General features: G+C 45.6%; 1 protein-coding gene across 2 annotated transcripts in view; it reads right to left on the bottom strand.

The window, feature by feature from the left end:
- The window catches only part of LOC119393846 (hypoxia up-regulated protein 1), a 65079-nt gene that overhangs the window by 27084 nt on the left and 19578 nt on the right, over positions 1-18417 (bottom strand). Inside the window, exons 13-16 of one of the 2 annotated variants that reach the window (XM_049416394.1) lie at positions 10308-10449; positions 4257-4346; positions 1907-2029; positions 1133-1219 (exon numbers count right to left, since the gene is read on the bottom strand). In XM_049416394.1, the coding sequence (XP_049272351.1) occupies positions 1133-1219; positions 1907-2029; positions 4257-4346; positions 10308-10449 (442 nt within the window). The remainder of the gene's footprint in view (positions 1-1132; positions 1220-1906; positions 2030-4256; positions 4347-10307; positions 10450-18417) is intronic. The other variant, XM_037661026.2, reaches the window with a different exon arrangement.

Raw genomic sequence — 18417 nt, 5'->3', positions numbered from 1 at the left:
CACTCCTGCCAGCTCTTTCGTCCATCGCCGCACTAGATAAGCAACGTAGTTTGACAATCGAGGAAACAAGCACTCGCAACGCACAACACCTGCTCAACACAGCAACCGAAACAGCAGCACTGACAACACAGCAGAAGCATGGCAGAAGCTGGCCATTGACGTCACTGGTTCTTGCGGTCTTGTTTACCAAGTAGACCATCTACGTCACGGGGCTACCGAGTGCTCTTCGAAATCGAAACTGCCTCCGGTCGTAACATACGAGCATATAATTAAACATTATTCTCGCGCTGGGGCAAATGAGTTTCGTTGCCGCTATTATCGAGTCAGTAGCCATTGATTAAGAGCAAAAAACAGAGGTTCACAAATTTTCTGTCACCACTCCTTTAAGACATAATCCTCAGCAAGAAGACTGCTGAAGCCTAGCAAGAATTCAAACACCAGTTCCAACATTAATTCAAACGAATTTCAAAATAGGATTTGCTTCTCAACACATTTCAAAGCTTATTAGCTGAAGTCAAACAGTCAACGGTCAAACAAAGGTTTCAGTTATTTCTAACTTTTTGGCTTTCCAGGGACAGATGAACGTTATTTATTAATTGAATGCATAGGCTCATCAAATGAATGTGAAGAGAGAAGCCAACAGACGCTCACGCCTTTATAATTCATGCTGCTTTTGTGCATGTGTGCTCTGATAGGACTAACTATTATGTTTATGACCATGTTTTTTTTCAACTCTGGATATCTCAAACTTTCGCCAAGTCGTAAAATTAAGGAAAGCAGACTGTATACGAGAATTCAAAAATATTTGTCACAGTGAAATTTAAAGGACTCAACTCCTTAATCACTAGTCCATGGTGGCAAAAAGGTTAACTTGACAAGGGGCACCACCAATTCCCTCAAATTTGCATCTCTAGAAATCTTGGCCATCAGTGAAATGACACCACGATCTAATTTTTTTCCCAACATCTTCCTAAAGAACACATCATCAGTCTTTGCAATGTACAGCGACAAAGATAAAACAATTACTCTTAAGATGTGCGTCGCACTGCATAGATCCAGCACCAAATGGACTAGGCACTGCCCACAAAATCCGAACAAGTCAGAGGCAAACCCGATGCACCAAGTACTTTACCTGTGTTCTGTTCTCGCTATCATGGTTGGCAGTGGTGTTCTCATGGGCCTGTGCAGTACTGTTGTCTGCTTCCTGGCCAACCTCCTCCTGCACAGAACAAAATTTCCGCATGCATGAGACAAAGATAGAAGCCACGTCACAGATACAAGCGTCTACTCACTGACACAGAGTTAAATTCAATTCTTCAGCTTTACGTGCCAAAACCAAGGTATAGTTAGGATGCACACAGAGGAAAAATTGGCTGAAGTTTTAGTATAACAAAACCTAGTTATCACAAGCAAAAGGTATGTTTAGCTTGATTTCACAATGACTATGCACACAGTGTTTTATTGAAGTTAAGCTTCTTGTTGTAGTTCGAATTGCTGAATGACGGTGGCTGCAGTAGCTTTGATCTTGGCACGCTTCCGAGCTTGGCAAACTTCTCTACAACGCACCAATCTGGCCTCCCTTTGCTCCGGTGTTTCAGCAGGCAACTTTGCCTTTGCTGGAGATATCGCAGCCTGCCGTCTAGCTGTATCTACTGGATGATCAGATTCAGCTTGTCGTTTGCGCTAAAGCACACGCACAGGTAGCCCAGCCGGCGGACTAACCATGGTAAGACTGAGCGACCAAGTGCCAGTACACAGGCCTTTTCACATTTCATTCCCATAAAAATGCAGCCACCATGGCTGGAACTCAAACCCGTGCCCTCATGCTCTTCTTTTTTATAGCAACACAATGCTATGGCCACTGGGCTGCCACAGCAGGTGACAGCAGCATTTTACAATTGCTCACCTTTGCAGGCTCGTCTGAACTTCCAGAAAACAGTTTTCCCAGGGTGCTTCCTAGTCGTGACAGTGTCGACTCCTCGGCAGGAGGAACCACTTCCTCCACAGTCTTCTCAAAGGTTGCCTCGGCCTGTAAACCCCACAGCAAAGTGAACCAATGAGTAACTGATGGAGTGGGGGAAAGAAGTCTACTCATTTGGTGGTGTCACTTAATAGACAAACAAATTCAGAAAGTTACTCTTAAAACAAAATGGCAATAAAGCCACAATTAACAGCATGGTCTAGTGATTAAGAGCATAAACGCTACTTGATGCAATGAGCGACCTACATTATTCCAAAGAAGTTTTAAAAAATTCACATATCAGACTGCCTCTTACAAGTCGCCCCTGATGAAGGAGCCGAAGGAAAAGTGTCAGTTAAAGTTTGATAAACCTATGTAATTAGGGTTTAGGTAGACTAATTACAAATGTTTTTTTCAAGTAGACTGGTTTCGGTATATGTTGAAGAAGTAGAGACGATTTTAAGGCACCCCAAGAGGGACATTTTTCGTTTCCATGATATGCACTATCAATGATCTCCACACACCGGAGCCAGACAACACTTATAAAATATTTTACTCCAAAATCAAGTTTTCGTCACCCGGCATTTGCAAGCCAGCCCCACCACAATGGACATTATCACGACGAGTCAACACAACTCACTGGGTTTGCGAAGTCTGCATCCTGCTTGCAGCCTAAATCGCAGAAATCGCTGTCGCAGTCACTGAACGACAATTCACTCATCGTTGTTTATGTGAACCAAGTGCTACTGACAGCAAGTGACAGAGTTGGTGCTAGTATTTCGCAAGTTGCAGTCTTCCTGTGACATCAGACGTGTTGACACGTCACTGCAAAGCTGCCCTCCTTGATAACGAAACCAAACATGCTTTTCTTCAGGTAGTGGTATTAAAAATATATTCAGTGCATTCCCAGGCACTATGGCACTCTTCTTAGGGTTCTCGACACCCATGTTTTTATTTATAGCCACCAGCTGAAAAAATTTATATTTCGTGTCAGCACTCCTTTAATACTATAATAGCACACAACCTTCCATAAATATTTATTTATGCCTCATTTAGCCAAACCTTCTCCGCCTAAAACAGATGTGTCAAGAGGTTATGTGAGAAATACACGAAGCCAACAGATTAAGATATGTCGAGAAAAAAATTGTTGCATCGTGAAGATGAAAAAATTAACGCACTTATAAAGAAAAGAACACAAGCACACATATGCACTCATGCCTTTCGCACAATTTTTGGCATGGTGTTGCAAGGCTTGCGCTGCAAGAATTATTTCTGGTCTACTGTGCTATGGTAACACCAACGAGGCAAATGTCACATTCACCGAGAGATTTCTTGCCCCATAATTATAATGCCATTAATTCCATGGAGGACAGAACTACGCCACGAATGCGCAACAATCCAGTGTAACATATTCATTGCAAGCATCATCACACCTGTGCTGTTACTAGTTGCAGGTAACGCGCAACAATACCAGGCAAATGGCAAGCGTGAGAAGACTGTACTGGAATAGATACGAGTAGTAAAGTGTACAAGAAAATATGGCATGCAACAGAATCTTCTCAGACCTACAGCACAGAGCACTGAATGTTCAGTTTAGTGGCAGGTGCACCTCGTATTATAACAATTTTCTAAAACAAAAATTAGCACGGTTTCTTATACCTTGAAATGCCAGAGGACCAAGTGGAATTTAAGTGTAACTAGATTGATCATACGTGCAATTAAGGAGTACTACACAAAGAACCGGAGGAACGCTGAGAAGCAGTAGTGGTGGAATTCTAGCAAACTGCCACTGCCTTCACACAAGTTAACCATGAGCAATGCAGAGAGAGCTTGTTGGCAACAGACACTTGCAAGCATGCTAGCCTTGCACGAAGCATTGTTTCATTTGCAATTCCCGACTGAAGTAGATTTAATTGACGATGCTATAAGGGTACTCTGAAGTGACGCCTTCCAATCACACCCAATACAGGCATCAGAGATGGTAGTGATAAAAAAAACAATAAAACTGCCTTACGTTCCTAGCTCGCAAAAACTGACAGTGTTGTGAACTCTGATTTGAGTATTCATTTTATGTAAATTTAGCTGCAATGGCAGCAAAAATGTTGTGTAACTTATGTGTACTAAGACATATTCATTTTCCGCCCCAATAGAAATGGAACTGTTACTTCCAAGACAATCACACCTGCAACTTTGTCTTCAATGTACGAAAATGCACTTGACGTCTTCATCACCGAGCGGTAAGCATGTCCCTAAAGATTGCGCTGCCTCTTCACACACACACACGCAAACAATTTACCGGCTTGGGAGCAGGCGGTGGGTCTTTCTTAACAACCTTTTGCTTCGAAGCTCCAGGAATCGGAATCTTTTTGTCGAAAAGGTAACTGACCTGTGCATGAAGAAATGGTGAAAGCGTAAGCAGCGAAGGTACCGCGTGCTCGCGGGTAGTGCCAAGTGTGGCGAAACTTTATCCGCTTCGTTTGCATACCTTCAATGCGTCCTCCTCATTGTTTGCTCCTTGCCCTATCATCCCCAAAGCATTTCTTTCTAGTTTTTATATTTCATGCAAACCAGCCAACAGATGATCTTAACTTGTATGTAAGAATGCTCGAGGAAGCACAGAAGGCAAGCAAAGCAGACAAGCAAAGCAGGCAAACGTGACATGGGCATGCAAAATATGCGTTGACCTGTGTGTTTATCTGAATACCCCCATTGAAAAATAGATCGAATCCCGGCCATCGCAGCCGTATTTCAATGGAGGCGAAATGCTCGAGGCCTGTGCACTTAGATTTGGGTGCACGTCAAAGGGATACTGAACAAAATTTTCGCCGCCAAGATAAATGGCCCAATTGAAAGATTGGGTGCTGAAATTTGTTGAAACAACCTTCATTTCAGCCAGAGACTAGCAGAAAATAATGAATTTAATGTATTTTTCGTAAATTGGCGCGTCTAGCGGCTGCGCCGCGAACTGGGGAGGAAGTGACGCGAAACTCGGCGGATACTGACTCGCCAACCGTGCTCGCTGCAAAATCGCTTACCAATCAACATCGCAAGCCGCCACCCGCTGCCGCGCGTCTCTCTCAAAACGTGTTCTCACGGTCGGGAAGGTGTTCTTGAGTGGAGAGGTGGAGAAAGGGAAGTGGCAGGGCAGGAGAGAGCGTGCCGGTTGCCCCCCTCTAGCTGGAGCATTCGACGTCACGGCCGTCAACAAGCGCACTGGTGTGCAGCCGCCGCGCTCTCACAATCCACTAAAAATGCGGCCAACTGCTCGAAATTATGCGAAATAAACGCTGTTTATAGGAACAGTCGTGTCGTCCGAGTCGAATGCAAGTGTTTTCGTAGCTTTTTCAAATTTTTGTTCAGTATCCCTTTAAAGAACACCAAATGATCAAACTTTCCAATGCCCTTCACTTCGGCGTCCCTAAAATCGTATCGTGATTTTGGGACGTAAAAGCCTAATAATTATTATTATTATTAATATTGAAAAATACAGTATTGCACTTACTGCCTCTCTGTTGGCATTGAAACTCCACGATGACATTACATACTCCATAAACATTTACTAACAGTATTTTCTTGCGTCATTGGTACAAACTAAAAGCTGATGTTATGCAATCACACAGTCTGCTAGACAATCCAAGCAAGTGCGTATCAACACATGATGTCCTTAACGAGTTGAACTACAAAACAAGATCTTGGCAAAACTTCAGAAGATCAACACAGCTATGATATGAACTTAACTTTGTTATATAAACACATAGGTCACCGCACGATGATCGCACACAAACACCAAGAGGGAGGACAAGGTGCAAGGAAACAAAACCTAAAGCATTGCTAATGTGTGCTCCATTTCATGAAATTGAGGGTGCAGCTGAGCATGACAGCAAGCAAAGATGCAACACAATAAATCAAGTGCAAGAAAAGTTAGCAATCCTAATGTCCCCCCTTGCTAAATGCCTGCAGAATCACAAGAAGTAAGCATCGTCAAGCAGAGCAATAGCTCCTTCAGAACAGCATATCTTCATAAACAGGGACGTTGAAATAGTTAAATTTTCTAATACAGTAGAACCCCGCTGATACGTTTTTGAAGGGACCGTAGGAAATAAACGTAAGAGACGGGAAACGTAACAGCCGAAAAACAGGAAAAACGGCAAAATATTTAGTGGTACAGAATTTTATTTCAATTCTTATGAGCAGCACGAAAATTGGCGCGCTCAGCCGCGATCTAGTCGATGGATAGAAACGCGGAGCTTAGGACGGCCTTATCCACAGAAATGTAATCAACGTATGTGATTTTTTTAACACCAACAGCTGTAGGCATGAAAGAACTAAGCACACGCAATCACGACCGGCGCGGCGAGTCCGACCGCGAACCGCACGCACGACCATGCGAGCTCCAACCAGCTCGAACTCCTCCCGTTCTCCGGCAAATAACGATGATGATGAGTCTACGCCAACGCGATGGCAGAAGTGAATGCCAATCTCGAAGGCCTTGCTTTCGCAAGCAATTACGTCATACACGCCATGTTTGTGCAATGCAAATCTCAGAGGCTATGCTTTTGTCAATAGTAAATGCCAATCTCGAAGGCCTTGCTTTCGCGAGCAGTTACGTCATAGACGCCATCTTTGCAATTTGAATCTCGAAGGCCATGCTTTTGTTTGCATCAATTGAAAGATTCTGTTGCTTGCGCCTCTCATGCGGCTAATATTACAGTCAAACGAGGCCAAGCTGCGTGAAAATGCGCCATGGCCGCTCTCTTTGGTAGTCACTCGGTCGGCTCCGGGCGCACTTCGCGACGTATCATACGGGAACGGTCCGACAGTTACGACGTAACAGCGGGGTTCCCAATACATTGTATCCTATGGGAGCTATGCCGGGACCGGCGGAAAACGACGTAACAGCCGGGAAAACGTAACAGCCGGGAACGTAACAGCGGGGTTCTACTGTATCGAACATGAATATTAGCAAAAAAAAAAAAAAAAAAAGAGAGATGGCCTCAAAGGTCAAATAGTATATCTAGTGGTTGTCCTGTGTCTTTCTGTGTAGTCCTTGTGTGTGTTCGCTAGTATTATGAAAGCATTCAATACAGTAGAACCCCGGTGATACGATCACCGCTCGTACGAATTTCGGGGTGATACGAATTTTTCTGTAGTCCTGGCCAAGACCCTTTAGCTTGCAATGTAATGGAGTACGGTTGTTACGAATCAATTTTCACCCCGTGACATTTGATACGAACGTACGTTACCGCGCAGGTACGAACAGGTGCTGCCCGCACTGTCGTGGAAGACGCGCCAATTGCGCGGCCGCAGGAACCCAAGCGCGGGCAGCACGCCGCGCCATCAATTTGGCCATCAGTGGCGCGTCGTAGCCTCTGAGATTGTGCACGAGAATCTCGAAAGCCTTAATGCGCGTTTGTGTGCCTTCGTGGTTAGATTACAGATGACGTTGGCGTCGCATTTTTTTTTTAACGCGCTGACGGGTGCTGCTGTGCTTGAGGCAGCATCGTTGTACAGTGTTTGCACATGCCTGCCCCGCCGATGCAAGCCATGTCCTCGCAATCAGACACCCGTTAAAGGTGGACGAGGGCCGAAAGAGGACGGTCTTGGCGAAGGAGCTGCGCCTCGCAACGTCAACATGCACGGTTGTTGAGGGCGCGCACACCTGTCAACTCTCCAATTCGCACCGGAGACTCGAGATTTTTTAGCAAACCTCCCGATTGTGCGGGCACGGCCGTAGATATCCCGAAAAACATCCCCAACACCAACGCGATAACAAAAGAGTCAAAACAAAGGACAGCGGTTGACAAATTTTCTGGCCTTCATATATCGCGTGCAAAGTGCTCCTTAAGTCACTTTCGTCGCAGTACTCAGTTGTCATGCGGAAAAGCATACTAAGACTAAGAAGGGGCTAGTAGCTGTCACGGGTCACATCACACCTTGTTCATCACACGCACAAGCAGCGTATGTTTACGAGTACGAGTATGATCATTCACGTTTCAAAACTTTACTGGAATTTCTTCAGAGCGCTTCATGACGTTGTCACGGCCATGAGAAACAATAAATGAAAACTGATGCCAGCTTTCTTTTGTCGCAGAGTGATTTTGCATGTTTTCTGGTGATACAAATTTCGGATGATACGAATATTTTTGGCAACCCCGCGAGATTCGTATCACCGAGGTTTTACTGTATACCTCACTTCTAAAAGTAAGAAATAATAAAAAAAAAGAAATATGACTATAATTCCTTCGGTTCTTTCAACTCTAATTGAATTCCCCTTCAACATTTTTTTTTCTTCAACTGTTCGGATGAAAACCACCTAAATCCCAGAGGGTTAGCAACAGGCATGTGAAGCTGCCACTGGACCGTATGCACAGGTTATTGTTCATGGCAGAAGTTACAAGGCATGCCTCAATATAGATGCATTTTTTTTTAATAATAAGTGTACACACACTTCCTGACAAACTAAAAAAGGCCATTAAAATGTGTTCGTCTTATCACAAATGTCTCTCAAAAAGAAACAACAATATGCCAGCTATATCGAAACATCAGCTACTTGAAAATAGAGAATGAAATACGTTTACAATGGGAAGGCAATTACAAAGAGAGAATTTATTTGGCCCTGCACAATTGAAAATGGTGGTTTCAGGCACTCTCGCTCTACTTGACTGAACCTGCCATGGGTGCTTGCCACAGTTGCATAAAACGTTGTGCCATCACACATGAGGACGACTTCGTTTTTACTTGGACGCCAGGACAGTTCTGACAGGGCAATTTTGTCCTGGCAGAGCCTCCTGGATTTCGTCATGGCCACATGTACTGACACGATGTTTTCTACCTCCTATAAGGACCAGAACTAGCCAGATAACAGAATTAAGAAATTCAGAGAGGCCAAATACTGGCGGCCACGTGGCACTTTGTATTGAGCATGATGCAATTCGCACCAAGCTTTCTTTTTTTCTTTCTTTTTTATCGACATCTATGGAAAACCAACAAAATTTTTGTACAGCCACGGCCACGTCTGTATAGAGCGCGCGAGCAGCTGGTTTTTGCTCTGCGGGGCGACACCTTGAGGCAGTTTCGGGCTCTGACGTGGTCAGCCTGACCACTAGGCTGCGCATGCTCCTGACACACCCCGTCAGAGCCCAAAACTGCCCAGCAGAGCAAAAACTGGCTGCTCACACGCTCTACACAGACGTGGCCATGACTGTACATTGTTGATAATATCTAAGAGTTCAGCTCGACAGAGTTCATCGTCACAGGAGTTTGCTGTAAACACAGCCAGGAGTTTTTTATTATTATTATTATTATTATTATTATTATTATTATTATTATTATTATTATTATTATTATTATTATTATGTTGTTGTTGTTGTTGTTGTTTAGGAGATGTTAGCGCTTTTATATGGCGTCAGTTATTCCTTTTCACAGATAACAGAGTTCATGAAAATCCCAGCAATGAAAAAAAAATTACATAAAAGACCACCTAGGGAGAGCTGGTGCAAATCAGTGAAGCCATAAAGATTACCACATATTCACGAAGTCCGTTCACATAGCAGTACGAAAAACAACACAAAATACACTCTAGTTACACAACACCATAGCTCACATAAAATGCTGTCACACGAACACCGTATATGCTGAAAATAAGACTATACTCGCAGACAACTTTTCCTGGCAATGAAGGGAAGGCTAGAGAGCCGAACTACGCGTGTGCTACCGCTGAAGATTGTAGTCCCACAGTTGCATCTGTGTTTTCTGCGCGAGAATAAAAAGAAAACAACATCACTTATTTTCTACGGGGCGCTGTTTGAAAAGAGGGTCAGCGTGCACCAAGGAGATATTCATATTTGTTTTGCTTGATGCGGTGTCATTTTGCGTTTTTGAACCTGTGAAAACATCGCACCTTTTACGTGCACCTCACAGTCAAAATGGCGTCTTTGTCTTCGGGCGAGTTCTCGTCACCCTCCAGCTTTTCCAACGGCTCGTTGAGGGAGCTTGCGATGAATTTCACTAACAAATGGCTGTTTAAGCCTGTGACGACCGCTCAAATAATCAAATGGCCGTCGCAGGAGATACGGAAGGTTCAGAAACCAAAACTAAATTCAAAACGCGCGCCGAACCAGACTACTTGGTGGAGCAGCACATGTGCAGTAGCTCCGCCCCCGTAGCCTTTCCTTCATTGCCAAGAAAAGTTGTCCGCGAGTATACACAACATCCAGTCACGTAACACCATTTAAATTAGCAAAGGAGTTAAAAACCGCAGTTACTAGAGATTCACAAAAGGGGTTCCTATACCCTTTGCTACAGGAAATCACAGCTCCGTTCTGTGTGAAAGCAAAAAAGCACTTACAGAGTCTAGGTGAAGCAGGCCACTCTCATCTAGCCTAAAGTGAGCTTTGATGCCCTTGGGCTCAGCACTGTCGGCATGCTTCTGAATCGCTTCTGCCACTCCAGTCAGCGACACTTTGCTGATGTTCAGCGATCCAAAGTTGCTGTGAGAGAAAAGGAGGGGAACAGGCTCTTGACGTTTACGAGTACTCCTACACAAAACTCTCGCAGCATACAGCACAGCATGTACCAAACCAGAATGAAACTAGAAATAACCAGGAAACAAAGATCATGCTTTAGTGTCTTGTCTGTTTTTTAAAATCTCAGGCAGATCACAAGAAAGTATCTTCCACACCAAGAAATTACACTGCAGTCATTATAGCTACATGCACCTGCTACATTACCGCTAACACATTAACAGTCAAGCGACAAGATGGAAAAATGAATGTTTCATAGCCATGGCGATACTACTGTATAAGACATTAATAGGCTTGTGCGAATATTCGAGCACTTCGAATATTCTAATGAATATTACGGTATTCGAATTCACTTCGATTAGAATTTAAATTTTTGGAAATTGTTGTTCAGTTGAGTTTTATGGCGCAAGAGCGACTAAGGCTATGCTGCGCCAGACACATGGTGGGGAGAGAACAAAAACACTATAGTGAACAACACTATGGCCCTGACTATGAAATGTGTGCTAGGCGGTGACACATGGGATATAATGAATGGTGTAGTCTGGCTGTAGAGAGGCCTAAGAGAGCTAGTTGCGTAAGAGCGTAAGATGTATATATATATATACATATATATATATATATATATATATATATATATATATATATATATATATATACACACATACTCTAAAATTGTGAACCTGATGCGTGGGGTGGTCACTGTGTATGGTTGCTGCGCGTGACTATCTTGTTAAAACCGTGAAGGAGTTCACCTAGCACTACTGCCCTGCCAGCGCCCTTATACCCAAGGGCCGGGAGGCAAGTGCCTTAGTTTAAATTCCTGCTGCAGCAAGGGTCTCTCCGGAGAGGCCGTGCTACAGTTCGCATGAGTTTTGCTGGTCTGGTAGAGGTGGCATAGTTTGTCGTAATTAAAGTTTATTTAGCAATTTTGCTTCATCTAAAAAGCTGAATACATTAGCCAGGGGTATTAACGGGTTATCTCCTAAGATTAACATTGGATGAAATGGAATTTTCAACTTATAAAAGATTTGAAAATGTTTTTGTCTTAACGGTTCCATATGTGGGCATGCTATTAAAATGTGTACAACTGTTAGTTGCTCATTGCATTTATCACATGCTGCTGGTTCGTTATCTGCAAGTAGATAATTATGTGTGACGTGTGTATGGCCTATTCGAAGTCGGCACAGTACTACTTCGATAAAACGCTCTTGATGAAAGCAAGTCTTCCACTCATCAAGGACAGGTTTTATTAGGCGAAGTTTGTTGTTTTGTTGCGATTTCCATTCTTGCTGCCAATGAGAGGTGATGGCCCGGCGAACTGCTTTAATTCCATCCCTAACTGGTACATTGATTTTTGAAACACGTAGCTCTTTTGCCGTTGCTGCGAGTTGGTCCGCCCTTTCATTGCCTGGGATCCCAACGTGACTCGGGACCCAACAGAAGTGTATGGTATGGTCGTCGGTGAGATGAGATAACATGTTTAAAATATCACCAATAAAGGGCTCATACTGAGATATTGAATTTAAGGCTCTGAGAGCACTTAAAGAGTCTGCAAAAATGACTGCTTTCTTGTGTTTTGAGCTTATGATATTCCGTACTGCCATCCATAAGGCATGGCACTCTGCGGTGTAGATGGAGACAAAATGTGGTAGCCTTGCTACCTGCTCGCATGTTCCTCCTATCACGCTGCTTCCAACATACGCAGACGTCTTCGAACCATCAGTATAAAATTCTTTGTAAGTGTGGTACTTTTCTTGTAGCGTGCGGAATTCCTGCAGTATATGTTCACGTGGGGTATGTTGTTTTTTAAGATGTGTTAGTGAGAAATCAAGATATTTGGAGAAGTCACTCCAGGGAGCTAATCTGGCTGGTCTTCTTGCGACGGAGAGAGCTTCATCAGGAACATTCAGGGCGCGAAGTTTTTCTTCAAATCTAAGTGCTAGTGGTCTAATGGCGTTTGGCTTGTTTATGTAGTGTAGTCGTTGGTCAGAGCGTGTGATAATGTTGTAACATATATGGTCTGGTGAAGAACGAACTTTGAGGGCGTATGTAAACATCAGTTGCGTTCTTCTGTATTCCAACGACGGTTCGTTGCTTTCGCAGTACAAGCTGGGAATGGGCGAGGTCCGGTAGGCACCTGTTGCTAAGCGTAGCCCTTTGTTGTGGTCAGGATCTAGGCGCTTGAGGTACGAGCCTCTTGCTGAGCCATAGATAATACTACCGTAGTCTAGTTTACTACGTATCAACGAGCGATAGATGTGTAGGAGGCATTTCCGGTCGGAACCCCACCGCTTCCGAGACAAGACTTTGAGGACATTGAGGGCCTTATTGGCTTTAACTTTCAGATTATTAATGTGTGAGAGAAAGTTGAGCTTCTTATCGAATACGACCCCCAGAAACTTTTGTTCCTGTTTTACTGGCAATGATGTTTCGTTTAATTTAAGGACGGGGTCTGGTTGCAAGCCTCGTTTGTGAGAGAACACCACGGCGACAGTCTTTTCTTCTGAAAAGCGGAAGCCGTTTTTGTTAGCCCATTGGATTAGCCTGTTTAGTGCGATTTGAGTCTGCCGTTCGCACGTCGCCATGTTAGGTGACCTGCATGCTATTTGGAGGTCATCAACATAAAGTGAGTGCATAAGAGTGGAGGGTATGACCTGGTTCACAGAGTTCATTTTGACGACAAAGAGGGTTGTGCTTAAGACACAGCCCTGAGGCACACCGTTTTCTTGAGTAAATGGACGTGAAAGCGTTGAGCCTAAACGAACTTGAAACGTTCGGTCTGATAGAAAGTCGGACAAGCAGTTGAGCATCCTTCCGCGGATTCCTAGATCCGCCAGGTCTCGTAAGATTCCATACTTCCAAGTTGTGTCATATGCCTTTTCAAGATCGAAAAATACAGCTAGGCAGTGCTGCTTGTACAAAAAGGCTTCTCTTACAATGTCTTCCAGGCGGACGAGGTGGTCGGTAGTCGAACATCCTTTCTTGTAACCACACTGATGGACATTTAATAAGCTATCGGTTTCGAGGACGTATGTTAGCCTAACGTTAATGATGCTCTCGTAGGATTTTGCTATGCAACTTGTGAGTGCTATGGGCCTGTAGCTGGTTGGTAGTGTAGGATCTTTTCCAGCTTTCAGAAATGGAATGATATTAGCTTTTTTCCAATTTTTTGGCATTCTTCCAGTCTCCCAGATAGCGTTGAAGAAGTACAACAGTGTCTTCACCGCTTCCTGGGACAAATGAGCGAGCATGTGGTAATGTATTCTGTCTGGACCAGGTGCTGTTTTCTTGCCCTGAGAAAGTACACTGTTCGTTTCCTGAAGGGTTAAGGGGGCGTTGTATGATTTGTCCTTAAAACCTGTTGTGGGAAGTTTTTGTTTTTCCATAGACTGTTTATGTTTTAGGAGGGCTGTCGAATAGTTGGCTGAGCTCGAAATAGTGCAAAAGTGCTGCGCCAATAGGTCTGCCTGTTCTTCTAAAGTTGTCTGGATGCTCGGAGTTGAGAGAATGGGGATGGTATATGAACTATAGTTGCCGTTAAACTTGTGCACCTCATCCCACATTCTTTTAGATGTGATGGAGCTGTTTATAGATGAGACGTATTTTTTCAGCCTGCCTGCGGATAAATCTGGCCTTTGCCCTTGCCTTTTTAAATGATAGGAGGTTGTCCTGTGTAGGGTATCTACGAAAAGTACCCCAGGCTTTGTTTTGCACTTTCTTAGCCTGTGTGCACTCCTTTGTCCACCAGGGTTTAAGTTTTTTATTTAAGACGCCGGAGGATTGTGGGATAGTTTGTTCGGCTGCTGCGAGTATGCAGGTGGTGATTGTCTCATTCATCTCATCTATGCTTAACCCGTGAAGCACCTCTATTTCTAGGGCTGCTTTTTCTGTGAATAGTGCCCAGTCTGCCAGATGTAGTTTCCACCGAGGTGGTCTAGATGTGGTAGTAGGGAGAGTTTGCGTTAATTTTATGATAGCGGGCATGTGGTCACTGCCGTAAACATTATCGATTACGCTCCATTTACAGTCACAAAATAAAGACGGCGAGCACAGTGCTGTATCCAAGCAACTCGTAGCTCCTATGCTTGGGGAGCAGTAGGTGACGCTACCAGTATTTAAAAGACATATGTCATTGCTGAGGATAAAATCTTCGAGGATTTGTCCTCTGATGTCGGTTGCACTGCTTCCCCAGAGCGTTCCGTGCGAATTAAAATCCCCTGCTATAACAAATGGTTCAGGCAGTTGGTCCAGAATGTGCTCTAAATCCTTAACAGTAAAATGCGTATGTGGAGGAATGTAAACGGAACATATGGTGACAGTTTTGTGAGCTAAAATAGTGACAGCCACGACCTCAATGTGACTGTTGACTGTGACCTCTCGTGCTGCAATACCACTTTTGACAATGACTGCCACACCGCCAGACAACCGGCTAGCGTGAACGCGGTCGCGCCGCACTACAGTGAAAGTTTTAAGAAAGTTTGTGTGTTTTTCTCCCAGGTTCGTCTCCTGCAAACACATGGCCATTGGAGAAAATCTATTTAGCGAATCTTTTACGTCACCTATGTTATGGAGGAGTCCCCTACAATTCCAATGCATAATAAAAGCCATCTTGAAAATAAGAGTTGACAAAAAGGAAGTTAGAAGCGAATGAAAGATGCGGAAGCTTGAGGTGACATGTCTGAAGATATTCTGGTTGTAACGAAAGGAACCATAACCTTTGAGGTTATGGAGAAGCAAATTCGTTTATTTTACAGGGCCTTTTTGAGGCCCTGTAATTAGGGTTTTCTCTTTTTTGGAGCGGTCGAGCGAGGCTCGCCGCTCCTTAGGTATTGCCTGTAGCGACTGGCTTGCGGTGGTGTCCATTGCCTCCGAGGAGGCGTCGGACAGTCGCTCTAACGAGCGATCCGTGCGCCTTCTGGGCTTCGTCTCAGAGGACGAAGCCTTCGGCGCAACTGTAGCCGAGGTCGACGAGGCCCCCACCGTCTGCCTTCTGCACTGGCTCATGCCAGTGCATGTCGAGGCCTCTAGCGGGGCCGTGTTGAGTGGGGGCAGGGCAGCCTTGGCTGCTCCCGCCCTGGGGGCGAGTGACGGTCGCTCCAGCACGCTGCACGTACCTTGGGCGGCCGCCTGATGCCGTCGCGGTGCTGCCCCCTGTTGCACCACTTCGGCAAAAGATTTCCTTGGGAAGTAGGGAGAGACACGATGCCTAGCTTCTCGGAAACTGATGTTGTGTTTGACTTTGATAGTGATAATTTCTTTTTCTTTTTTCCATGCTGTGCATGATCGGGAATACGCCGGGTGTTCCCCATCGCAGTTAGCGCAGTGGAATTCGGCTTTGCAGTCATCGTCTGTGGAATGTCCCGTTGTACCACATCGTGCACAGGTAAGTTGCCCACGGCAACTCTGTGAAGCATGTCCGAATCTTTGGCACTTGAAGCAGCACCGTGGATTCGGAATGTAGGGTCTGACAGGGAGTTTGAGATAGCCGGTTACTATTTCTTCTGGTAGTGTGCAAGAGCCGAAGGTGACTATTATGTGCTTGGTAGGAGTTTCTTTGTTTTCTCTTCGGATTTTGATGCGCTGTACTTGTATGACATTCTCGTCTTTCCAGCCCGCCAAGAGGTCACTGTCGGTGAGATCCATTAGGTCGTCGTCCGAGACGACACCTTTCACTGTGTTCATGGTTCTGTGGGCGGTGACGGTGATGGGTTTGTCCCCAAACGCTACAAGTTTTGTCAGTTTTTGGAATTGCGACTTGTCTTTTACCTCGACTAGAAGGTCCCCACTTGCCATCTTGGTGGCCTTGTAGCCACTTCCGATGGTGTCAGTGAGGCACTTCGAAACAAGAAACGGTGAAATGTTTCGCGCTTTCTTCTCTGTGCTTTCATAGTGTATCACATGGTACTTTGGAAAGGAGTCTTCTTTCTTCGAAAGGAACTGTACGGTTGCCTCGTTGCGCCCCCTTTTATGGGGACGATCTGTTGAGAAAGTGTTAGGTGAGCCCATGAATAAGTTGTGTGTTCGGTAACAATGCCAGCCACCCACCATCGAGCCCAACGAGGGGACACGACAGAGGCTGTGGTGTAGCACGCCCTGCCCTGCCAGCTGTACATTATTACTATAACCGAATATGGTAACCCAAGGTTGGAGGACCACACAGGGTTAACCCTCGCCGCCAGGAAGAATCAGAAGTAACCAGAAAAGAGAAGTAGACAGGAAAGAATAAATGTGGCAGAGAAAGACGAAGAAGAGGGCAGAGAGAGACAGGAAAAGGCGACTGCCGATTTCCCCTGGGTGGGTCAGCCCAGGGGTGCCGTCTACGTGAAGCCGGGGCCAAAGGGGTGTGTTGCCTCTGCCGGGGGGCCTTAAAGGTCCAATCACCCGGCGTCGGCTCAACCCCCAGGATCCCCTTTTCCCCGGACACGGCAAAGCCACGCACGGCGAGGCGTGGGAGGGATCGAAACCCCCCGTTAGCTCGGGTCCGTGGTGTCGCTACACACCAAACGCCTGCTTGCGCAGACGCCCCTGCGGGGAAATTTTTGGAAATTAAATGAACGAATAGGTGTATATTAATCCGCATGTAACACACCTGTAAAGGTTGTTTCACTGCAGTGTAAGGGTGCTATAGACCCTTTTCGAAAAAGGGCGCCCCTAGCGCCGCGCACGCAAACTACAGTCTGCCGCCATTGTGAGGGCACCGCAGCAGACGACGCAGGCTTCGGCAACGTACCTGTGCGTGACATTTCAGCACCGCCTAATCGTGAACAGTCGTCAACGTTTTTCGTAGAGAAGGCGTGCTGCAATGGTGCAGACGTGCTGCGTTCCCATGTGCCACCATCGAGGATATCGCGACGAGAACAACGATAAGGTACGCGATAAAACTTGAACAACGAGCGCACGTGCTCTCTCTCCGTACGTCACGTCAAACGGACGTGCGGAAGGGCGCTTTTTTGTAAACGCGCTACAGAAACGACCGTGCTTATTTCACAGCGCCATGTGTAGCCTTGCTTTTACGAATGAATAGTCTTCTACCGAGTGCCTGCATGCGCTGAATTGCGATAGATTGTTTGTGCCGAAATACTGCGAGGGTTCGTAAGGCCAGCCATAAAAATAAAAATGAAGTTGCGTACCGTTAATTTAGTAGCGACAGTACTCGCATATCGTAAGCCACGTGTCAACATTTTTTTAGTACAAACAGGGGCGTAGCAGAAAATTGTATCGGGGAGGGGGGGGGTGGCACCACCTTGATCACAAGTGGGGGCCGAGCAAGCAGATGTGGTCGAGTGTCATTTTGTGCTCTGTGTGCCATGGCAAAAAAAAAATTTCGGGAGGGGGGGGGGCACGGGCCCGGTGTGCCCCCTGGCTACACCACAGCATACAAATATACCCAACCCGTGGCGTCCGGAAAATAATTGCGTGGTGAGGCTTGCGGCAGACAGGATTTTCACAGTGACGTCCTTCCTTTCCTTCGGTGAGAAGTTTGTAGCTTTCGGTGAAAAGTTTGCAGCTTCGGCGAGCGTTTTTTTTTTCCCGGTCCGGGCGCGTACGCGAGTTGGCTGTGGTCACGGTCCCGCAACCGCGGAAATCGAGCCAATCTGCTCGTCCAACCCGTTGAAGGGTACAAAATGTTGCTCATTGTGCAGCGGAAGCGCCTCAGAAAGACCAACGGAGAGTACTAAGAGCTCGTTCAAGCACGTAAACGGTGAGATTTCAGCGGGTCACACGAAGAACTAGCCGCCAACACAAACATCACAGCACCCACGCATTTGACGGCTCGCTTTCCATGCCCTCACGATGGCGCTGGCTATCCCACGCTCCTTTGCGAAGCGAAACTGACGAAAAGCCCACCGTCAGGTGGCGTATTTATGAAAAGGGTCTATACCGTGAATGCACCATTCCAGGGAATATCCACACTGCCACGAAGTCCCACTTCAA

This window comes from Rhipicephalus sanguineus, chromosome 5 (genome assembly GCF_013339695.2).
Source record: "Rhipicephalus sanguineus isolate Rsan-2018 chromosome 5, BIME_Rsan_1.4, whole genome shotgun sequence".
NCBI lineage: Eukaryota > Metazoa > Arthropoda > Arachnida > Ixodida > Ixodidae > Rhipicephalus > Rhipicephalus sanguineus.
Note: the sequence above shows the minus strand (reverse complement) of the source record. Positions and strands in the feature narration are given on the sequence as shown.